This window comes from Chlamydomonas reinhardtii, chromosome 2 (assembly GCF_000002595.2).
Source record: "Chlamydomonas reinhardtii strain CC-503 cw92 mt+ chromosome 2, whole genome shotgun sequence".
In the NCBI taxonomy this organism is placed as follows: domain Eukaryota; kingdom Viridiplantae; phylum Chlorophyta; class Chlorophyceae; order Chlamydomonadales; family Chlamydomonadaceae; genus Chlamydomonas; species Chlamydomonas reinhardtii.
Genome location: NC_057005.1, coordinates 614,365 through 633,256, shown reverse-complemented (window position 1 = coordinate 633,256; position 18,892 = coordinate 614,365). Strand labels below are relative to the sequence as shown.

Here is an 18,892-nt window from a genome sequence, read left to right as displayed (position 1 = left end):
TGTGGGGGGAAGGGGGAAGGGAGGGCGGGAGGGAGGCAGGTTGAGAGGCGTTCCTTGACCTCACCCCTCACCCCGCATCGACTTTGCTTGCCAGCCTCTCTGCCCCCAAGCCGCGATAAGCGATTGATGCTCTACCCTGGTCATCCCCAGGTCCTCCAGCCGTCAAACCCCCGCCCCCCCCACACACACGCGCCCACACACACCCACACCCACACACGCCCACACACACGCCCACACACACACACACACACACACACGCCCACACACACGCACACACGCGGACGTACACACACGCCCCCACACGCACACGCGCACGCACACGCCCACACGCCCACCTGGTGGTAGTATGCTGCGCACAGCCCACACCACAGCGTCAGGCCCGCCAGCAGCGCCCACACCAGCAGCATGCCGCAGCCGGGGTCGGCCAGACGGCGCCAGGTCAGGCCTGCAGCAGGCAGCCAGAGGCGGGCGGGGGGGGGGGGCGGAGGGATGCGGGCGGGGGATGCGGGTGTGGGTGTGGGTGTGGGTGGGCGGGGGTGGGGGCGGAGGAGGGGGGCGTGCGGGTGAAGTCGCGGGGACACAGTTGTCACATGTCTATGCTCACGCCCCATGCGGCACTCCCTTGCAGCCCAAATTCGGCCTTACCCTGCCCTACGCAAGAGGTAAGACATCACATCACACACCCCGGCCCCCAGCACCCCCGCCTCCCAGCCCTCCCCCGCGCACCCGCTCCGCCGTTGGCCGCCGCCAGGAATGCGTATGCGCCCATCTCCCACAGCCCCCTGTACAGCGCGAAGGAGGGGAACACCTGCAGCAGTGCCGCCAGCCAGGTCGGGCCGGCAGTCACAAACTGCGGCAGGGGGGGGGGAGAGGGGGAGGGATGGAGGGAGAGGGAGGGGGATGCAAGGATGCTTGGAAGAGCGGTACAGGTGGCGGCGGGAGGTGGCGGCGTGAGTCAGGTCGTCAGGTGGCGGACTGACAGAGAGGACGGGACGAGGGAAGCAGGCTCTGCTGCTGGCAAAAGGGCCGCGTGCGGCCTTGCATTGCTGTCCCCTCCCCTCCCCTCCCCTCCCCTCCCCTCCCCTCCCCACCTGCGCCACCACCATGTTGGCCACCAGCCCAGTCAGCACCACAGTGGCCGTGGCGGCCAGGGTGCCGGCCGCCGCGCCGCCCCACACCGCCGCGAACCAGAACGCCCAGGACACCATGCAGCAGCCCCACAGCCAGTAGAACAGCAGCTGCAGGGGGGGGGTTGCAAAGATGGTTGGAGGAGGGTGGGGGGTACAATCATAAAGAAGTTGTAGCCAGGCACAGGGGGACGGGGGTTGCAAAGATGTAAAAAAGCGGTACAGGATACCTGGTGGTGGGCAGAGGGGGGGAAGAGAGAGCGGCTGGGGCGGAGGGCAGCGAGGGGGTGGTGGCGGGGGGCCGGATCAAGCCGACGGAGGACGCCTAGGGGTGGCTTTCAGAGAGGGGCGCCCGGCGCAGCGCACGCCACGCCGCCCTACAACGTACCGCCGCGCCGGACTTCTACCACCTCCCAACCCCTCTCCTCCTCCCCCCCACCCCCACAACCCCCCATCCCACCTGCACGCCCGCGCCTGTCTTTATGAACACGTTGAGCCGCACCGCCGCTCCAAAGCCCACGAACACAGCCATGTAGGCGCCGTACACCAGGCCGAACCAGGCCGCCGCCGCCGCCGCCGCCGCGCCCGGCGCCAGGCCCTGCTGCCGCATCAGCAGCGAGGCGCCGCGCTCGCGCTCCGACACCAGCGCGTGCACGTACGTCTGTGCGTTGGGTGTGGCAAAAGCAGAACAACACGGCGCAATGCGCGTGTGTGAATTCGCGTGTGTGTGTGTGTGTAAAATGCAGGTGTCAGATATGTGTATGGGGGTTGTGGTGGCAGGTACACCGCTGTATCGCCGCAAGCCCAGACATGTGAACAAGTATGGGCCTCTTGGGTCTGCACGGCGGGTTAGTGTCACCGCCTCCCTCTTGCATGGGCGGCAGCCCCCCTCCCCCTCCCTCCACCTCCCCCTCTCCCTCCCCTTTTGCTGCCCTCACCGGCAGCAGCAGCTGCATGGCCCACATGAAGAACAGCGGCCCCATGAGACTGGCCAGGTCCAGGCGCAGGGGGGAGCCGCGAGTGGGGAAGCCCTTGATGCCTGGGGGTCCAGGCGGGGGGGGTTACATTCATGAATTTTTAAGGGGGGGGGTTGCCGGGTGGGTGGGGGTTGGAAGGGCACGTGGAAGGTGCGGGAATGCGAGGCGATGATCACGAGTGTTAGGAGCAGTGTGTGCAGCGGTGCGTCTTGTAGGCATGTGTTTGTTCATGCGGCCTTACACACGCACACACGCACACACGCACACACACGCACACACACACACACACTCACACACACACACACACACACACACACACACACACACACACACACACACACAAACGCACCTGACAGCCGCAGGACCCAAGGCCGGGCGGCGCCGGCAGCGGTGCTGGTGTTGGCTCCAGCCGCTCCCGCCGCCGCCCCTGCCAGCGCCTCCGCCGCCGCCGTGAGCCAGGCGTTTGCGGCGGCGTTGATGGCGGCGGGCCAGCGCTGCACGTGCGGGGCGATGCTGGCCTGCGGCGGGGAGGGTGTGGCGGCGGAGGGGTTGGTGGCGGGGGGGAGGGGAGCAACCGGAGGTGGTACGGCACAGCTCCACACGTGGCCGCCCGCCGGATCCACACGGTAGCCCGCCCGCCGGCTCCACAAGACATCCTGTGCTGCCGTACTCACTGAGCACGATGGGCCGATGGGCCCCACAATTACAATCGCTGCCACACCCCGGTTACTTTGCTTTCAACAACACAACACACATGCATATGAAGCATGCATACACAGTCTGCATTCCCCTTCTCGTGTTTCCTGACACACACACACACATGTGCACACACGCCCACTCACCCACTCACCAGGACATCGCTGTTGTTGACCCACAGCCTCAGGTCCAGAGCCCCGCCCACGCCGCCCCTGCCGCCGCCTCCTGCTCCCCCCGCCGGCAGGCGTGTCTCCCCCCAGTCGTACACACCACTGGGGTACTGCACGATACGCAGACTGGCTTCCCCTCCTGCCGCCGCCGCCGCCACTCCCGCCTGCGGCTGCTGCCCCCGTGACTGGTCCGGCGATGACTGCCCCTGCCCCTGCTGCTGCTGCTGTTGTTGCAGTCGGCGGCGGCGCGACACAACACCCGCCGCCGCCGCCTGCACCTCCGCCTCTGCATGCGTGCCGCCTCCGCACCGTGCAGCTGCAGGCTCCTGCGCTTCCGCACCCACGCCGCCGCCGCCGCCGCCCCAGCCACCTGCGGCATACCGGGCCTGCGCCACCTCCCCGCTGCTGCCCTCCATGCCCGAGGCCTGCCCCAGCATGTCCGCGGCTGTAGCCAGGAACAGTTTCGCCACTGACGAGGCCGCGGCTCCTGCTGCTGCTGCTGCTGCTGCTGCTGCTGCTTCTGCTTCTGCTGCTACAGCCGACGCCTGCGGGGTCCCCCCGCTGGCAACGCCTTGGCCGTTGATCGAAACATCACCGCCGCGTCGGCTACTGCTGCCGCTGCCACCACTGCTACTGCCACTACTACTGCCACTGCTGCTGCTACTGCTGCTACTGCTGCCATCGGCCTCACTCAGACCGCCGCCGTCGGGCGCGGCCACGACCATGATGGAGGACGGCTGTTGCGGGTGCTGCGGCCGCAGGTGCAGCAGTAGCAGCCGCCGACCGCCGGCGGCTGACAACCCCCCGGGGCCGGCGGCGGCGGCGGTGCTGTTGGCGGCGGAGGCATTGGCGGTAGTGGCGGCAGTGCTGCTACTGCCGCTTGTGCTGCTCCCGCTGCTGCTACAGCCTGCGATCCGGCCGCCCCAGCCGCACAGCAGCTCCAGCTCGATGGCGGGCACCTGCGACTGCCTGCACGTGTGTGTGTGTGTGTGTGTGTGTGTGTGTGTGTGTGTGAGAGAGAGAGAGAGTGTGTGTGTGTGTGTGTTAGTGCCAGGGTGTGAAGGCGGCAAGCAGGCTAGCTGGGTACGTATTGCAGGCACAGATGCGTGTATAGGATGCAAGCAGGAATGGATTGGACGGAAGCACGAAGGCAGGTGGAGAAAACAAATTGTCGAGCTTTGCGTTGGTCCCCTTCCGTGCCCTCCACACGCACCCGTGCCCCGCGCACCCTTCCCCAGCGCAGCTAAATAAAATCCCCCCTTCGCTCGGCAGCCCCTCCCCCCTCCCCCTCCCCTCATCTGCTGCAACAGCAACCTGTCAAGAACATCATCTCGTCTTTATTGCCCATACTATGCAACCCCCCTCCCCCTGCAGGCTCTCTCCCCCTCTCACCACTGCGGGCTCCAGGAGGCGCACCGCAGCGGCGGCAGCCCCAGCCCGCGGCTGAGGCCGCAGCCCAGCTGCCGCAGCACCAGGCGGTCGGTGGGGCCCAGGCGGGAGCAGTCGCGGGACAGGTGGTACAGGGGCAGGGCCTGGGGGGCAGGGGGGGGGAGGAGGAGGGGAGAGGGGGGAAGAGGGGAGGGAGGAGAAGGAAGGAGGGCGTTGCAGGCATGACTACCGCAGTTAGACGACGGTGGTGTTGCAACGGCAGCGGTACTGGGGGCAGAAGACTGGAGGGCCTCACGCCACCACACGCCACACCACACAGTCACACGCACCGCACCTGAGCCGGATCACCCCGGTAGCCCGACTGCCCGCCGCCGCCACCACTGAGAAAGCCCGAAGCGCCGCTGCCGCCGCCGCCACCACCTCCACCGCCGCCGCCGCGCACGCTGCTGCTACTGCCTCCTCCTCCTCCGCCGCCGTCATCGGCGCCGCCGCCTAGCACCGGCGAGCCCACAATGAGCGCCGGCTCCAGCAGGTTCGTGTAGGTGGCATCGGTGGGGGTGCCTAGAAGGAGGTCGTAGTCGGACAGCACCTCCGTCAGCGCCGCCGCCGCCGCCGCCAGCTGCGCCTGGTCCAGCACACGGGCAGCGGCCGGCAACGACCTGCTGCTGCTACTGCCGCGGCCACTGCTACTGCCGTTGTTGGTTCCGTTGGTGCTACTGCCGTTTCCGGTGTTTCGTGCGAACAGCGCGGGGACGTCAACTGACGGGTCGCAGAGGTCAACTTCCGCGAAAGAGGCGGCGCCGCCGTCAGTAGCAGCCCCGCCGGCCCCGCCCCCGGCCCCGGCCCCGCCGCCCATCACTGCGCCTGCCAGCACTGTTAGCAGTGGGTTGCTACTGCCGGCCGTGCTGAGGGCGCTGGCGCCGCTGCTGCTACTGCTGCTGCTACTGCCGTTGCGGGCGGGGCTGCCGCCGGCTCGGCGCATGCGCTGCTGCACGTCCAGCAGGTCCTGTGTGGGGAAAGAGAACGAAGTTGGGGGGAAGGAAGCAGGGCGCAAGCCACACGGGTGCTTTAGTATACGGGTTGCGCAGTGGATGACACGTGTCACACAACAGCCCGTGTTCCGCCCCCACTGCCAGTCCGCATACACACACGTAACGTGTCGTGGCAAGGCCGGCGGCTCTCACCCTCAGCATGCGGCCGCCCACGCCGGCGTCCCCGCCGCGCGGCACCAGCCCGGCGCTGAGGGCCGCCGCCAGGACCTGATCCCGGCCTGCAGGGGGGGGGAGGGGGGTTGCAAACATGGTGCAGGAAAGTGTAGCAAGGTAGACAGCAGGCGCAGGGGCGCGCGTTCCGAGGGATGGGGGAAGGCAGCAAAGACGATAGTGGGCAGGTGGGCAGGTGGCGGGTGTGGCGGGGTGGGGGTGGTGTGGGTGCGGCGGCCCAGTCTGTGTGTTGGGCCAGCCCAGACACCCTACTCCGCCCAGCGGCTTCCACTCGGGCCTTGCCGGGCGTGTTGCTTGATGTGCCTTTCCCTGCCCACCCGCCCATCCGCCCCACTGTGTACTGCAATTCATCGCACGCGCGAGCCGACGCCACACCTGTGTACGGCGCTACCACAGGCGGCGTCGGCGTGCTGCCGTTACTGCCGGTACCGCTGCTGCTGCCGCCGCCACTGCCACCGCTGCTGCCGCCGTCGCTGTCTGCAGCTCCTCCTGCCGCGCCGCCCGACTGCCCCGCTGCCGCATACAGCTGCGCGGGCTGCGACGACGCGGGCGACTGCGCGGCGGCGCCGGCAGCGGCAGCTCCGGGCCTGTACTCCTCCGCCGGCAGCTGCAGCACTGCGGGCCAGGTGGCGGGGGAGCGCACGTCGCAGAACGCCACCTGTTCGTAGCGGCTGTACTGCGCGCCGCAGCGGGTCGGGTCGCGGGCCTGCGCACGAGCACGTGTACGTGTGCGTGTGTTGGGAAAGGCCAAAGGAGAGGGTCGACACTGCGACATTGTGCATGCACCACCGAGGCGTGGAGTTGAAACGCCCATTCATTAACCCGTTTCATCGCGTAACCCTCACGGGGTGGGGCCGATCAGGCCCTCGCCCCGGCATTGCTTCCCAATGCACCGAGAGATGTGCGGCTAAGGTTCTATCACCCGCCCAACCCAACCCCGTACAGCTACGGTCCATATCTATAAGGACCGATGATGCTCACCTATGGGCAAGAGCAGCAGCGCACAGGGCGGCATAAGGGGAGTGTCAGTCGGGTCGGCAACAGGAGGGACGGCGCATGGGACGGCGTGCACAAGGCAGGCCTAAGCTTATTATGGGCCCCAGCCCGCCCGGGGGTCACGAGATGGGGAAGAGGGTGCAGGAGGCGCGCGGGCGACGCGCACAGCAGTCGGGCGGTACGACATTGCATGCGCGGTACGGCAACACACGAATGGGCCCCACCTTGCACTGCGCGTACGGCGAGCATGGGCGGTCCTCCGTCGCCGTGTAGCACTCCCACACGCTGGTGCCGTTGCCGCCACCACCACCACCGCCGCCGCTGCTACTGCCATTCAGCCCGGCTCCTGCCGCTCCTGCCGCTCCTGCCGGCTGCTGCTGCTGCTGCTGCACCCAGTCGCAGCAGGCGGTGCACATGCAGCCGCAGCGGTACTCCTCAGTGGCGCCCAGCTGGTTGTTCACCAGGCGCTGAAGGACCTGCGCGTTGCGTGTTTGATTCTGTTGTTGCATGTTTGTGTGCGCATGTGCGTATGTGTGGTAAGTACACAGGCAAGTACACGGGGAGAGGGTCTGACACCGTGCGTGCGTCTTCCCCGCCTCACTGGCAGTTGCCATCACCCATCAGCTGCTCTCCTGCTCGCTCGTTTGCATTGTGTTCGGTTTAGTTTGGGCTGGTATCTACAACCCCCCACTCGCTGGCGCCTCACCACCAGCAGCACACAGAAGATGACGGGCAGCGCCAGCAGGCACAGGCTCTGACGCCAGGCGCGGCGCTGGGGAGGGGAGGGGCGGGGCGGGGCGGGGGCAGCAGGGGCGACAGGGGAAGGCGGAGGGACGGGCGGGGGATCAGGAAGATGAGGGGGCGCGAGGGTCGGGGGGGGGGGGCATGGTGGGTTCTGGATGGTTTGGGCGTGAGGGTGAGCGTGAGGGTCGGGGCAGATACCGGCATGCCGCCACTGCCGCTGCCGCTGCTGCATGCCACCTCAGGCTCCGCCTGGCCCCGCCGCACCGCTGTGTGCTGCTGCTGCGCCTCCTCCTCCCGGCTGCTGTACTACCCCCGGTTGCATCCGTTCCCATCCAACCCCACCCCCACCATTCCCTTGTCCATCTCAACCGCCCCGACCGCTCCACGACATTCTCATTGTCCATCTCCACGCCACGCCACGCCACCGCCGCCGCACCGTTCCACCTCTCACCCCATTGCATTATTTCGGTTTAGTTTGCGCTGGTATCTACACCCCCACCCACACCCACACCCACCCGCCTCTCACCCACCCACCCACCTGCAGCAGCGCGTTGCGGCGCAGCACCGCCTCCGTCTGCAGCGCAAACAGCCGCCAGCCGTCCGCACGCGGCTCGCCAGCAGCGCCCAGGACCCCACGCCCCACGTCGGCGCCCTCGCCAGCGCCAGCACTACTGGCCTCAGCGCCTGCCCCTCCGCCTGCCCCTCCGCCTGCCCCTCCAGGCCGCCCGCCCCCAGCCCGGCTGGGGCCAGGAGGGGCCGCGTCCTCCCCAGCAGCTTCCGCCACCTGCTCCGCCCATCCCGCCCGCATGCCGGGTGCGGGTGTGGGTGCGGGCGGCTCCGTATCTGCGGCTGGCCCCGGCGGCCCGTGTGGTGCCGGCGGCCGGCTCAGGCGCTGCCACGCCGCCGCCGATGGGCCAGCCAGTCCTGGCGCCGGGCTCACAGACGCAGCCCCGACCGCATTCACATCGCTATTAATGCCACTCGCATGCGGCATCAAATCCCGCGGCTGTGCTGCGTCCCTGGTGCTGCTGCTGCTAGCCCCGGCGTTGACCCGCGACCGAGCGTTTGCGATGTGCGGCGGTTGTTCCTGCTGCTGCCGACCCGCCGCAGCCGCGCCAGCCGCAGCATTGGCCCATTCGTCCATCGATCAGCTCGCAGCCCGCACCGGGCTGCTGTGCCTTCGTTGTTAGGTTCGCTTGCGGTCGCCGTGTGCTACTGCCGCCGCTCTTCGCGCCGCATTGATTGCCAGCCCTGATCCCAACAATACGTGAGCACGTAAGATGCTTGACAATGAAAAAGAGAAAACAAACAAACGAGGCGCCGCGGTCGCGGGTCTTTCGTATGTCTAGGACCGGCCCTGATCGGCCCGTCACACAACTAACAGCTCAAAACTTCCTTGGGTCACGATGAGTTTATGAGTTGCTGCAGCATCGTACGCAGCCAGCGGCAGGCCATGCGGCGAAGGCGTCGAAGGCCGCTTTCACCGTGTGGCGGCAACGGGTGGCAGCCCCACTGCCGGCCGCAGCCAGTCGCCCACACCCGCCGCCTCCAGCAGCTGTGCCACCTCATCCAGACTGGACAGCTGCACCTCCCTGCGTGCAAAGCGAAGGGGAAAAGGGTCGGCATTGTCCATGCGACCACCTCCCTGTCTATCAACTAGTGCCCGTGTCCGAGTGTGTGCGGGCCAGCTCGTGGCACATGTGGGCGCAGAGTGCATGTGAACTGCAAGGGGCGCCGTCAGCCCCTGCTGTGCTGGCGCAAACCTGCCTGCCCTGCCGCCGGGCCTGGCTGAACCCTCCAGAGCTCTTCTGTCGCTGTGCGTGCGTGCGCGTGCGGCCGAGGTCGTGGCACGTGTAGGGTACGTGTGGGGTCCAGCAGTGCCCTGCGTGCGAGCGCCCGCCCGCCACCACGCCTGCCCACCCCCACCCCTCCAGGACCTTTCCTCGACAGCCTTTACCTGTAGTCAGTGAAGGCCCGCTGTCCACAGCCGCCGCCGCTGTTACTGCTGCTGGGGCCGTTACCGCAGGCGCGCTGCCCAATAACCTCCATCATCCTTTCCTTGCACTGCAGGATGCAGTGCATAGGGAGCGCGCTCAGGTGGGTGTTGTTACCTGTGTGGCCACAACCGCGCCCTGCCCCGCACGCACGTCAGCCGCCCGCACGCACGGAGCCGGATCCCGGATCCACAACCTGAGTGGGTGCTGTGTCGCCAAGAACACCGCACTCCCACCTCTCAACCCCTGCACCCCTGCACCCCCACCTCACAACCCAGCCACCCAGCTGCCGCCCAGCTGCCACCCAGCTGCCCGCCGCCCGCACCTTGCGGCCCCGCGAGTCCACGTCCACGGCCTCCGTGCGGTGGCGCACCAGGTAGGCGCGCAGGCGGGCGGGCGGCCCCGTCAGCAGCTCCAGCAGCAGACCGCTGGGGCCGAACACCAGGCGGCCTGGGTGTGTGCGTGTGTGTGGGGGGGGGGGGGGGGAGGTGAGGGAGCGGGAGGAAGGTGAGGGCGCGGGAGGGACTGGGAGCGGGAAGGAGTCGGAGGTCAGGTGGGGATAGGCAGGAGACGGAGCAGGAGGAGTGGGAGGACGCAGAATGGGAGGAGGAGGTACAGGGCGGCAGCGACGCACGTGCCTCCCTGTCCATCAGGACTGGCATCCGCCCCGGCCTGCCCAGCCAGGTATGCATATGCGCCCCTGCTCCCCCGGGTGTCCTGCACCCCTGCTGATCAGCACCCTGTGGACTGGACTGGTTGTGGCGCTACGAGACACGCACACACACACACACCTGTGAGCCCCAGCTCCTTCACCCAAGCCGCCAGCGTGCGGCAGTACATGCCCCGGTTGTGCATGTGGTCCAGCTTCACCAGCAGCACCTCGTCAGCGTCGGCGCCGCCGTCGCCCCAGGCCCCTGCCGCTGCTGCCGACGTCTCCTCCTGCTGCCCCTGCCCCTGCTGCCCCTGCAGCAGCTGCCGCCCCAGGTCCGACAGCGCGGCCTGCACCGCCTCCACCAGCTCATGCAGGCAAGGGCGGCCCTGCACGTCAACAGTGCACAAACACACACACACACACACACACACATTTCGCTTTGCTTGCGCGTTCGCATACACAGGGTCGACCCTTCCCCCTAACACACACTGAGCTGCTCGCGTCGGACCCTATCAAACAACTGCAGGTCCGCAGCGGACCCACGTGCATCCCTCCCCCAATCTTGCCCCATCAATAACAACTGCACCGGATCATGGGCCGTCCTCGCCCAAACACGGGCCAGAGACTTGCCTCTTGCGCCGCGCTGCTCGCCAGTGCCGCCATCTGGGTCGTGCAGCTGTCGCACCAGCCTCGGCCCCCCGTCACGGCAGCCCCGGCGGCCCCGCCACACGCCATCTGGGTCGGCGGCCCAAGGCTGCAGATGGCCGCGGCAGCGGCAGCGAATGCCACGGTGCCCGCTGTCACGGGGTCAGAACCAGCTTGCAATCCGCTGCAGCCGCCGCCGGCTCCTGGATAGGCCGCGGGGAGGCGCACGCGCAGGGACGCCCGCAGCGGCGGAGGCGCGGCTGCTGTCACGTGTATCGTCAGGTCGATGGAGGATGATCCCAGCTGGGCCGCAGCGACCTCCTCCTGCGACCGTATGGGTGCGGGTGTGAGCACATGAGTTTGGAGAGGGGGGAGCACGGACAAGGTGTGAGGGGTGCGAGGCGGGCCATTGTTGTGCGACACGCCGCTCACCTCGAGCGCGCCCTCACATGCAGCGTCAACAAGCTGTTGCACCTCAGCCGCATCGATCACCGCCTCCTCTGCACCATGCACAGCCTGCAGCGCTGCGATTTCGAGCAGCGTGGCCACGCGACTTGGCGTGTCGGCCATGTGAGCTCGCTCCGCCGAAGCTGACTCTATTGCTTATAGTGTTGTGCCTCTGTGCCTTGTGTATGGAGCGCGCAACCCAGCGAAACAGAGCTCATAACTGCAGCACGGTTGTGGTCAGAGCGCAATTTCCTCTATGCAAGCTGCCGGAGCTACTTGAAGCAATCGTATCATAGTCACGGATGCAAAGTATTATGTACATTTGGAATCTTGCACAAAGTGCTGCGGTCCTCGCGACCACCTGCGACACACGGAATTTGGCACACTTGACACGGGCCGAACCCCAGCCATCTGGCCAGGCCTCGCCGCCTCCCTGCTGATCCACCAAAACCCTCTTGCAGTGCCCTCTTGCCCTGCAAGTCTGCAACCCTCACGACTTGCGCTGTATCAACTTAACGCCAATACTGTACTGAGAGGAATGCCATCCACTCTACAACCTACCACACGGACCATCGCACGCCCCTCGCTCTCAGCTCTGTTCGTCCCAGGCAGCGCCGCCGTCCTCCTCCCACTCCGCCACCTCGCTGTCCCCCGCCTCCCCACCGCCGTCCGCCTCCTCGCCCTCCCCCTCCTCCTCATCATCCGTCGCATCCAGCGCCCTCTCATACGCGCGCTGGAGCTCAACAGCAATGGGCCAAAGCGCGCCCCCCAAAGCCGCCACCTCCTTATCAGGATCCTCCTCCCTTATCTCGGCCTCATCCACGAATTCCTCTTCGTCATCGCCGTCGCCCAACGCGCCTCCGTACTGCCCGTTCGCGCCGCAGCCGTAGCCTCCGCGGCCGTACGGCACATGGCCACCGCCGCCGTACAGGGAGGCTGCGGGCGGGTTGTCGTACACGCAGCTTGAGTCCACTCGCAGTGCCAGCCCCGGCCGCTCCACCTGAGTAGCAATCGGCGGGCACAGAGAGGCGCGCGCAGGCACGGGAGTTAGGAGCGGCAGCTGCGAAGGCCTGGGAAGACACCTGCCATGTAGCAGGACGAGGGAGGCGTCAAGGCGGCGGCAGTGGTTGCGCAGGAAAGCGGTTTAGGTTCTGCTGCCGTCGGCCTCTCGGGCCGCTCTGGCGCCGCGCCGCAGGACACACATATGCCGACAGCCTCACGTCCCAACTCCTCCAACCGGACGTAGCTGCCCTGCCCCACGTACACACCCGCGCACCCTCCCACCTGCAGCCGCCGCCCCAGGTCGGCGTCCGGCAGTCGGCACATGAACAGGCCCAGGCTCTGTGCGGGAGGCGGTTACACACAATAGGAGGGGCAGGAGGGGTGCCGTGTGAGGTGGAAGCAGGAGGAAGCAGGTGTGCCAAGCCCCCTGGCCAGGCACCTAGCCGTCACCCCTACCTTGACACGCGGCAGTGCTGCCAGCAACGCCTCCAGGTCCCCCGCCGCCAGGTCCAGCCCCGCCACCTCCACAGCCTCCACGCCGCCCCCAGAGCTGCCAGTAGAGCCGCCGCCAGTAGAGCCGCCGCCATTGCCGCCGCCGCGATTACCACCGCCGCCGCCACCGCTGTCGCCCGCCAGCGGCCACAGCTCCGACATCCAGGCCGCATGCGGCCCCGCCAGGCGCGCCGGGGAGCGGGCTGCGCGTGGGGGCGAAAACACACCGCTCAGCAAGCAGATCGTGTGCAGGTGCCCGGTGGGGAGGGAAGAAGGATGCTCACTGAAAAATACTCGGGTGCCGGGCTCGGCGAGAGGAATGGCATAGAGTTGAGGCTGCTCGTGCATTGCCATTGGGCCCAAGTACCCCGCGCGCCCAGCCGAGCTCGGGGCTGATTGTTTTATGACACCCAATGCGGCGTTCACCAACTTGCCGTGAATGTACGCTATTAGTTCACAGTTCAAGCGCCCTGCTGGCTTACTTGATACAGTATTTGCCTCGGCGATGCGGTACTCACTGAAGGGGTGCAGAGACAGACGGCATCTGGCGGAGGGCGGCAGCACACGCTGCAGCAGCCGAGCCGCCGTGACCACTTCCTGGGGCTGCGACCCCGCAGCCCCGCCGGTGCCGGGCGGCCCTCCCTGCGAAGGCAATCAGTCCGTAGCGAGCTGGAGTGGAACCCCCACGTCCCATGACTACGGTAATGAGCGTTGGCGAGTGCTCGTGGCCCCCGTATTCAGCACGCGCTTTCAGCTAACCAAGCTGTGCGAATGGCAGACGCCCGAAGCACGAGGCCGCACCTGCTCCGCCGCCGCCGCCACTGCTGCAGCTGCGCCCAGCCGCCGCCCCACCTGCTCCCGCTGTAGCTGGAGCTGCAGGCCGGCTGGGTGGTGCTGCCCGTGCTCCCACTCGTCCCCAACAAGCGCCAGGCGCAGCGGCTCAGAAGCTGTAGCATCCGCTGCTGCCGCCATACTCGACCCAGAGGCTGTAGCAGCGCTGGAAGCAGGAATCGTTGCAGCAGTGGCACCCGAGCTTGCAGGGGCAGCCTGCTGGGGCAGGGCGGCTGCCTCTGCGCCCCGGGCTCCTTGCGCTTTGCACGCCGGCACCCACACCCGGCTGCTGCCGCCGACGCCGCCACCCGACGTGCCTTCACGCGGCGCCGCCGCCCCGGGTAGGGAGGCGCTGCCGCCGCCTGCGCTGTCATGTGTGTCTGCCTGCTCGCCACCGCCCGCCGTGGGGCGCGTGTGGGCGGCCGTCACAGCTGCAGGCGATCTGCCCGCCCCGGCCGCCTGCCGGGCCCAAGCAGCCGCGCCCAACAAGGCACTCCTGGAAGCGGCAACCCCAACGGCCGCGGCCCCCGGCTGAGCAGGGCCCAGGGCCGGGGCCGGCACCGGGGCTGCGGGCGTGATGCAAAGGGCGCGGAGGCGGGGCAAGGCCGCCAGGGCTGCCAGCACCGGCACTGCGGGTAGCGCAGAAACCTGCAAGCGCAAACGAAAGGGCCCGAGGATACCGCATGTGTGTCGACAAGCAGGCTGAAAGGACGCAAGTTCACAACGTGGACTCGAGCAACCACAACCTTTGCACCCTGACTCTAGACCCACCTCCAGAACAGTAAGCGCGGGAGGCAGTGGCAGCCTCAACACTCCTGCCGGCAGCGGCAGCAAAGGGGCTGTGGCAGCCTGGCAGCCATCTGCACACGTGGTCGGCTGCGTCTGCGTGTGCATCTGCACTGTTGCCTGTAACCCGTCCGCCCCAGTCGGCTCTTCTTTGCATTCCCACACACCCGCCATTTGCCCGCTGGGTACGCTGCTGCCAGCTCCTGCGCTGGCGCTGGCTCCGCTGCTGCCAGGTCGCCTCAAGGCGTCGCGGTGCGCCGCAGACACCGCCTCTGCGGCCGCATCCATGAACTCAGGAGTGCTTCCTGCCGCTGCTGCAGCAGCAGCCACAGCCGCCAGCGATTGGTGCTGTTGCGGCGGCGGCGTCGCGATGGAGCCGCACCGCAAGCGTGTGAGCTGAGTCAGCGCCGCCAGCGACACCAGCGCCTCTGGCGGCAGACGGTACGACGGTCCCAGATCCAGATCCCGGATCCAAGTCATCGCCGCCAGCAGCGGACCCAACTTCCAACCGCCACCGCCACCGTCGCAGACGGCACCACCGCCGCCGCCATCGCCGGCGTCCCATCCGGCGGCGGCGCCGCCGCCACCATAACGCCCTCCGCCGTACCCTCCTCCTCCTCCTCCTCCGCCGCCGTAGCTGCCGCTAGTGAGGTACGGGTCGGCGGCTGCCGGCAGCTCCACCTGCAGCCGCTCCAGGTTTGTGAGTGCCGACAGCCCCAGCAGGCGGCCCGGGGGGTCCAGCACGCGGGCCACACAGGGGCCGGTCAGGGACAGTGCGCGCAGGGAGGGCGCCAGCGCGGCGATGGCCGCCACAGCCGGCGGCACTGCATGGGCGAGGGGGGCGGCGGGGGACAGGAGGATGCGGAGCCGTCACAGGGGCCGCGCTCGGGTGTGGGTTTCTGACATGTCTTACGCAGCACAGCCGGGCGACATGCTCAGCCCCTAGTGCGAAAGCAATGAAGACAATGTTGGTAATATGAGGACGTGCCCTTCGCTCACCCGCGCGGCCTGCTGCCGCCCGTGCCGGCGGTGACTGCGCCGCCGCCGCCGCCGCTCCACTGCTCCTGCGCCACGCACTTGGGCCGCCGCTACCGCCGCCCCCGCCTCCTCCTCCTTGTCCCCCAGGACCCCCAGGACGCGCCTGGGTGCCGTACCTAAATGTACCTGCAAGGCGCGCCGGCAGCCGCGGCCCAGTGGAAGAGCGAATGAGCAGCGCACGTGGTGGGCTGGGCAGCCAGAGGCCTGCCCCCTGGTTTCTGGTGCTCCGATGGCGGGGCACAGAGTGAGGCCGCGCGCGGCTGTCCGCATCCGCATATGAGCGCTGCTGCGCCCCCGCCCCCGCCCCCGCGTTGCTCACCTATGTGCATGTGTCTGTCCAGCGCCAGGACGAGACGGAGCTCCCGCAGCCCCCTGCCCCCCGCATGCCGCCTGTGGCCGCCTGCTGCTGCCGGCGCCCCAGGTGTTGCGGCCATCCCTGCGGCTGCTGCTGCTGCTGCCGCTGCTACTGCCGTCCCTTGCGCTGCTGCCACTGCCGTCCCGCATGTTTGCTTCACGGCCGTGCCCTCGCAGCCATCCCTTGTGCGCTGTTGGCCACCCAGGATCCAGCACGGCGAACCCGTGCTTTGGCAGGCAGCAGCTTTAGCAGACTGAGGGACAGGATCCACGGCTGTAGCAGCACCACCGGCAGTGCCATCGGCAGCGCCACTGGCAGTAGCACTCTGGGCAGCAGCAGCTGCTGCTGCGGCCAGCGCCAACAGCCCCTCACACGGCACCACCGCTCCGCCGCACAACTGCAGCTCCAGCACTTCCAGCCTGCGCGGGTGTGCGTGCGCGGGGAGGGCGGTGGGTGAGGGGAAACTGAAGACAAGGGCCTCAAGCCTGGCGCGTCAGACAAGCACAAGGGGTGTGGACCCCGCCTGTGCGCGTGAAAACGAGGGAGACGAAGCATGCGCCCGCCCGCCAATGTAGGTGAGTGGTGAAGGGGGCTCTGGCTAATGGAGGGAGACAACGTAGGGCGCCTTGACGGATTTGCCGTGAGGGGTGCCGTTGGGGCCGCCGCAGCCGCGTCGTGCGGTCCATGGGGGCGTCGCCATGGTATGTGCTAGCTGCGTGCCAGGTTGACACGCTTGTGCGGCCGGGTGAGCGTGTGCTGTGATGCTGCACATGGTGTACGACTGGCGTGTGGTGTGTAAGGAGCATGGTGCAGGCAGCCTCAGTATCCTCTCGTGCACCAATGCTTCGTCTCTCCCCATCCACATGGCTTTACTCGTGTCGCCATCAGAAGCCCCGACGCTAGAAAGCACTAAACTGCTGTGAACCATTTGCCCCAAGCAGCGCTGCATTGCGTGCTGAATCCGGTCCCAACCGCACCATGCCATCAGTGCCTCCTGACCCCAGCCGGCGGCGAAACCTACGGACCGCAGCGAAATGCTCAAGGCTGTCAAAGTATCATGTTGCATGTTGTCTCTTTCTTATGTTGCCTTCCCTCTTTCGTGAAACTTGTCCAATTGAACGCGAGCAACAAGGACATGCGGCAAGGATGTCTTTGCCACAAGGCTTGCAGGCTTTCCAAACCAGTTTTATCACACCATAGTCATTCGCCTGCTGGAAACCGGTTGCGAATGCTGCGCGGCGGTATGCAGGCTTTCTGCTACGGGGAGGGCGGAGCCGCACATCGGCGGTTGCACCTTGTGCGTGTGGGATGCCACGCATGGCGAACTCGCCAGCACGTGCGAAAGCATGGCGGAAAGTTCGCACGTGCATGAAACCAGCGCATGTGTATCGTGGCATACTCAGCTCAACCCTGCCTGATCCTTGCGCACATTCGCTCCACGCCTTTACGCCCCAGCCCCCGCGCGCCGTCACACCTTCCACGCCCACCCCCTTCATCCTGCGAGCCGCCCCCTCCCCAACCCACCGTGGCCCCAGGGCTGCGAGGAGTACGTCCACGGCGCCGCTCGTACCGGTGTCGCACAGCTGCACCGTCAGCTGCCGTACGCATGGGGCCAGTGTGGGAAGTGCTGCCGCCAGCTCCTGTCAAAGCACACGCGAGCAGCAATACCACAACTTTGGCATGGGCAATGCTCGCCCCGGCCACCACTTACAAGACCCGTGCAGCGCTGAGGCCCAACAACCTGCCTTTCTTCGCTCCAACCTGCCATGCCGCTGGCTCTTCCTTACTCCGTAGGGGCTTCCCGCCTAGGTCCGGACCGCATCCGCGCTCCGCCTCACACCACTGCTGGCACCGCCCAGGCCAACCCTTCCGGGCCACCACTCTCCCAGCCCGTGGGCAGCTGGGTCCCCCACCTGCGAGGGCAGGGCGTGCGGCCCCAGCAGCGCCAGGCGTGTGGCACACGAGCACATGGATAGCGACAGCACGTCGGACCTGCGGGGCGGAGAACAAAAGCGTGGACTGCACAGCGGCCACGCACCGTGGGCTGACAAGTGCCGGTGCACGGCAAGTCACACCGCACATGCGTCCGTGTGTAGAACCCCTCCCTCCATTGAGACGTCCCGCGTGCCTCCAAGGCACCCAGCCGATGTGCATCAGCATGTGTGCCCCGTGGCCTTAACTTAGCCGGCCGCCGCTGTGTCCTGCCCTGGCAGGGGACGATGCAGAACCGCAGTCCCGCCCCATGAGCGTATGTAAACTGTGCCGTCCCAAACCCCACCAACCAGGCTGCCACCACAAGCCGTCATGCCCCTCCGCGCCGCCGCAGCTCACCACAGCCTGCCGCAGCCCTCAGACTGCAGGCGCGTCACCGCCAGGTGCGCGAGGCGACAACCCCGCCCCGAAATGCGCCGTAGACCCTCCAGCATGCGCGCTGCAGCCTCCCCCGGGGCCCGGTCCCGCAGAACGATGTGCGCCGACGTCACCGTCGCGTCATGGTGGGTGCGGGCGGCGTGGGAGCAGCCGCGCACGGCTGTAAGCTCAGCGCCCTGGAGATGCGTCCACAGCTGCGGCACGCTCAGGACGTCGACGAAGTTGGTCTGGCGCTCCTTGGCGGACTCCATGCTAATGCACCACTGAGGGGATAGTAAATAAGGGAGGGAGTGGGGAAGGGCCAAGCAAAGCGGCGATTCGGCAGCCAGGAGGTAAGGGCTGTGGGCGTGGGGTGTGGGTGGTGCGGCCGACTCGGCCGTCACATACCAAAAGCCAGGGTTCTACATTCTCATTCTCAGCGCAGTAAAATTTGCGTACCGCAGCACCCAATTGGTTTATCCGCTCTCCAGAACGCTGCCGATAAGCGCCACCACTGTCCCGGCGCTCCAACGTTAGGGCTGCTACCCGCAAATGTTTATGCCTGATGCATCCATATTGAGAAATCCTCATGACAATATCATGATGCCGTCGATAAGGTAGCCCAGAACCCAAGAACGTAGTCTGCAGGACTGACGAACACTGTCGCCGATGAGCTATGGTAAGTGCTTTTATATTTGCTCAATGACATATGCTAAGTACCTGCATTTCCATCAACAAGATTGCGAGTACCCTTCGCGCCTCCCCGTCGTGTAATACCCTGGGCAAGACCCTGGCCTGGGCACCGGCGCAATTGGCCCGCACTGGCCGCAGTGACGGCGTCAGCTGTCAACTGGCGGGTTTGTGGAGGGGACGTATGCCTCCCAACCATGGTCACGGCAAAAGGATGGCCGACTTCCAAGTGCCCCAAATGTGTCGGGTTCAATATGGGTCGGGTCCCCAATCCCCAAGGCTCCAGGGC

At 67.2% G+C, this 18,892-nt stretch overlaps 3 protein-coding genes across 3 annotated transcripts in view; all 3 read right to left on the bottom strand.

Moving 5' to 3' along the window:
• The window catches only part of CHLRE_02g077951v5 (uncharacterized protein), a 13,872-nt gene extending 5,282 nt beyond the window's left edge, over positions 1 to 8,590 (bottom strand). The window contains exons 1-14 of the mRNA XM_043059179.1: positions 7,861 to 8,590; positions 7,285 to 7,350; positions 6,803 to 7,054; positions 5,958 to 6,288; positions 5,544 to 5,629; positions 4,694 to 5,365; positions 4,363 to 4,502; positions 2,955 to 3,939; positions 2,454 to 2,622; positions 2,066 to 2,166; positions 1,588 to 1,788; positions 1,092 to 1,238; positions 727 to 850; positions 336 to 445 (exon numbers count right to left, since the gene is read on the bottom strand). Of these exons, the coding sequence (XP_042926813.1) occupies positions 336 to 445; positions 727 to 850; positions 1,092 to 1,238; positions 1,588 to 1,788; positions 2,066 to 2,166; positions 2,454 to 2,622; positions 2,955 to 3,939; positions 4,363 to 4,502; positions 4,694 to 5,365; positions 5,544 to 5,629; positions 5,958 to 6,288; positions 6,803 to 7,054; positions 7,285 to 7,350; positions 7,861 to 8,466 (3,990 nt within the window). The 5' untranslated portion in view covers positions 8,467 to 8,590. The remainder of the gene's footprint in view (positions 1 to 335; positions 446 to 726; positions 851 to 1,091; positions 1,239 to 1,587; positions 1,789 to 2,065; positions 2,167 to 2,453; positions 2,623 to 2,954; positions 3,940 to 4,362; positions 4,503 to 4,693; positions 5,366 to 5,543; positions 5,630 to 5,957; positions 6,289 to 6,802; positions 7,055 to 7,284; positions 7,351 to 7,860) is intronic.
• Positions 8,591 to 8,658: 68 nt separating this feature from the next.
• Positions 8,659 to 11,310, bottom strand: CHLRE_02g077925v5 (uncharacterized protein). Its single transcript, XM_043059178.1, has 6 exons — positions 11,046 to 11,310; positions 10,599 to 10,937; positions 10,108 to 10,354; positions 9,642 to 9,766; positions 9,280 to 9,386; positions 8,659 to 8,914 (listed from the first exon to the last, which is right to left on the bottom strand). The coding sequence occupies exons 2-6, from the start codon at positions 10,701 to 10,703 to the stop codon at positions 8,803 to 8,805; spliced, it is 696 nt and encodes a 231-aa protein (XP_042926812.1). The 5' UTR covers positions 10,704 to 10,937; positions 11,046 to 11,310; the 3' UTR covers positions 8,659 to 8,802.
• Positions 11,311 to 11,368: 58 nt separating this feature from the next.
• CHLRE_02g077900v5 (uncharacterized protein) lies at positions 11,369 to 18,590 on the bottom strand. The gene is made up of 12 exons (XM_043059177.1): positions 18,373 to 18,590; positions 17,896 to 18,197; positions 17,478 to 17,556; positions 17,089 to 17,204; positions 15,529 to 15,983; positions 15,171 to 15,335; positions 14,157 to 14,995; positions 13,356 to 14,033; positions 13,073 to 13,196; positions 12,519 to 12,757; positions 12,345 to 12,401; positions 11,369 to 12,060 (listed from the first exon to the last, which is right to left on the bottom strand). Exons 2-12 carry the CDS (start codon positions 18,183 to 18,185, stop codon positions 11,650 to 11,652), a joined length of 3,453 nt encoding a protein of 1,150 aa, XP_042926811.1. The 5' UTR covers positions 18,186 to 18,197; positions 18,373 to 18,590; the 3' UTR covers positions 11,369 to 11,649.
• Between the last annotated feature and the right edge of the window lie 302 nt (positions 18,591 to 18,892).